General features: G+C 51.3%; 1 protein-coding gene across 1 annotated transcript in view; it reads left to right on the top strand.

The window, feature by feature from the left end:
• ODF2 (outer dense fiber of sperm tails 2) overlaps positions 1-2,784 on the top strand; it is a 34,268-nt gene that overhangs the window by 702 nt on the left and 30,782 nt on the right. The window contains exon 2 of the mRNA XM_015567129.1: positions 1,993-2,083. Within this exon, the coding sequence (XP_015422615.1) occupies positions 1,993-2,083 (91 nt within the window). The remainder of the gene's footprint in view (positions 1-1,992; positions 2,084-2,784) is intronic.

The following is a 2,784-nucleotide window of genomic DNA, read 5'->3' as shown; positions in this document are numbered from 1 at the left end:
GCAACAGCCAGAAGTCTCAAGTATTTCCAGGAGTCCCCAGAGTTCATCTCATGTATACCCACCCCTCTCCCCCACCCAAAAAAAGACCAGTTCAGGCAGCCACAAGGTGCCGGCGCCCCCCGCCGCCCCGCAGGTCGCTCAGCCTCTCCTCTCTCCCCCCCACTTTGGCAGGACAGTTGCTGTGCGACTTGGACAGTAGAGAGGAGCGCCTCCCAAGTTTTCATCCAACTGCCACCCCCAAAGCTTCCACCCTCCTCCCCTCAGAGAGGACGTTTGATGCCCGGCCCCTGAGATTCTCATTGACAAGCCCCTCTGAGTCCCCTTGAGCAGAGCCTGCTGACCCCATTGCCCACCTTTGCGGCTTTGATGCCTAGTCATGTCTGCCTCATCCTCAGGCGGCTCCCCCAGGTACTGCCAACGTGGGGGGCGCCTCCGCCCAAGGGCAGGGAAAGGTGGTCAGGGCCGCCCCCCCCCCTCCCCGGGCCAGGCTTGCAGGAAGGAGGCTTCTCTTTTCAGCTTCTCTGTGCGGTGTGTTGGAAGTCTGGACCAAAATATGTGGAAATCAGTTTTTTAAAGGGAAGGAGGGGGAAAAATGCATGCACACATTCTCCGCTCTGCTCCCTCCCTCTCTTCCCAGGCGTCCCAGTTCCTGGTAGCAGGATAGGGCCGCTATTGTCTCAGTGGAGTGCAGGGCTCATCCTGTTTGAAAGAGGGCCAGGTGTAAATGCAGAGGGTGATGCAGGAGGTGGATGTGGCCGCTAGCAGGGTGCTCGTGGGGTCCCAGCGGTTTGATGGGAAGGCTGCTCAGGCGGGGAGATGACCCAAATCTACTGGCTTCAAGTAAAGAGAAATGTTCTCAGTGGGGAAGGAAAAAAACAACTGTCTATTAGATTTTGGTATTTCTTGGTTAAATGATTAGTACATACATTTTTAATCAAGGCATTATATACTACAGCAAAATGCATGTTAAAAGGCTCAAGATTTTTTAAAAAAATTTTATTGATTTTTCACAGAGAAGAAGAGAGAGGGATAGAGAGTTAGAAACATCGATGAGAGAGAAACATTGGTCAGCTGCCTCCTGCACACCTCCTACGGGGGATGTGCCCGCAACCAAGGTACATGCCCTTGGCCGGAATCGAACCTGGGACCTTTCAGTCCGCAGGGTGACGCTCTATCCACTGAGCCAAACCGGTCAGGGCTCAAGATTTTTTTATATTGCATTTTATGTTGCAATATTTTCCCAGGTATTTGTGGGGAGGGCAAAGTCATATTTTGGGGCTGTCGGAGGCTGTCAGTAGAATGGATCAAATGAACTTTTCAGGTCCCTTCCCTTCCTGGAATTCTTGGATGTAGTACTGCCAGATTGGGGGGATTAAATGTTTGCTACCTTTGCAAATCTGGCGGTAGGGCTGTTTGTGTGTAAGCACGATGAATTACACGTGGTATTTAAAAACAATAACCCAAAACAAAAATAACGCTGCTTCTTAGGAGCTCAGAAGTATCAAGTGGGGTATTTTGGGAATTAGTAATTTTTCATTCCGTTGAATATTTGACTGTTAATTTTATGAATTTGAGTCACAGGGACTTTGTTCCTGAGCTTATTGCTCTTTTGATGTCAGCCCTTCCCTGAGCCACCTCTGCTCCAGGCACTGTCCTGGGCCCTTTCACCTTACCCAGCTGTTGCTCACGTGCTGCCTGTTCCTTGTCACCTGGCAGGATGACAGCTGGGCTTCCCTGCAAAAGGTCACAATACATGTGATGCGATGGCAGGTTAAAAGGCCAGCCTGCGAATGCCACCCTGCTCTTTCCATCCCAACGCCGGGCACACCATGCACGTTTGGTGCTCACGTCAAGGGAGCCACGTGATCCCAGACCAGCTCTCCTAGCCGCCAACTTGTTACCCGCCATATGTAGTGTATAATTTTGGGAGATCTAAGCAATAGAAGAACCCTAATTTTCTGGCAATAACCTGGTTCTTATACCTGGGTGCAGGTTTCCATCGTGTGGGAAGAACGGAGTAACAAGTCTCACGCAGAAAAAGGTCTTGAGGACAGCTTGTGGCGCACCCAGTGTGACCGTGACGGTAGGTGATGCGCACACGGAGCAGCCCTCCAGTCTGCAGCCCTGCCAGGAGCGCTTCTGCACGTCTTTTCCAGGAGCTGCCTTACCGGCTGGCACCACGGTAGCCGGGCACTTTGCTAGGGGCCTGCATGCATATTCTGCTGATCGCTTGGGGGTTGTTTTGCTTGTGGTAAGGCTGCCGGGTTGAGGAGGTTGTTTTACGCCTGGACAAATTCCAGAAGTCTTTGGAACAGATTTAAATAATAATAATAATAATGAAGAAGAAGAAGAAAATAAGATTGGGGAGGGGATAGGAGCTGATGGTGAGTGAGGGGCATGTAGCTGGGGTTTTGCCTTGTTTATACTTTTTTAGAATCAATACAACCTTCTCACCTTGGCATTTCCTCCAGCTCTCTCTTTTCACCGTCTCTTACCTGCCTGCTGCCTGGTTTATTGTGCCCCGTAATCATTTTGTGTGTTTGCTCTGCTAACACGCATGCCCAGTAGAGATCATGACGTAGAAGGATTCGTCTGCTTCCCAGCTGTGCTGCACTGAGTCTAAGGCAGAACTCTGCATTCCAGCAGGCTGGGACGGAGATCCAGCTCGGAGCACCTGGGCCTGGGTTTGGGCTCTTTTGTAGAACCTGCGGGTCTTGCAGACCCTCCTCTCAGTGGAACCTGGGTGTGTCTGGTGGTCTTCCGCTGGAGTCTCTGCAGGAGCCT

The sequence above is a fragment of the Myotis davidii genome, unplaced genomic scaffold (genome assembly GCF_000327345.1).
Source record: "Myotis davidii unplaced genomic scaffold, ASM32734v1 scaffold142, whole genome shotgun sequence".
NCBI lineage: Eukaryota > Metazoa > Chordata > Mammalia > Chiroptera > Vespertilionidae > Myotis > Myotis davidii.
The sequence above is the reverse complement of the archived record's forward strand: the minus strand, read 5'-3'. Positions and strand labels throughout refer to the sequence as shown.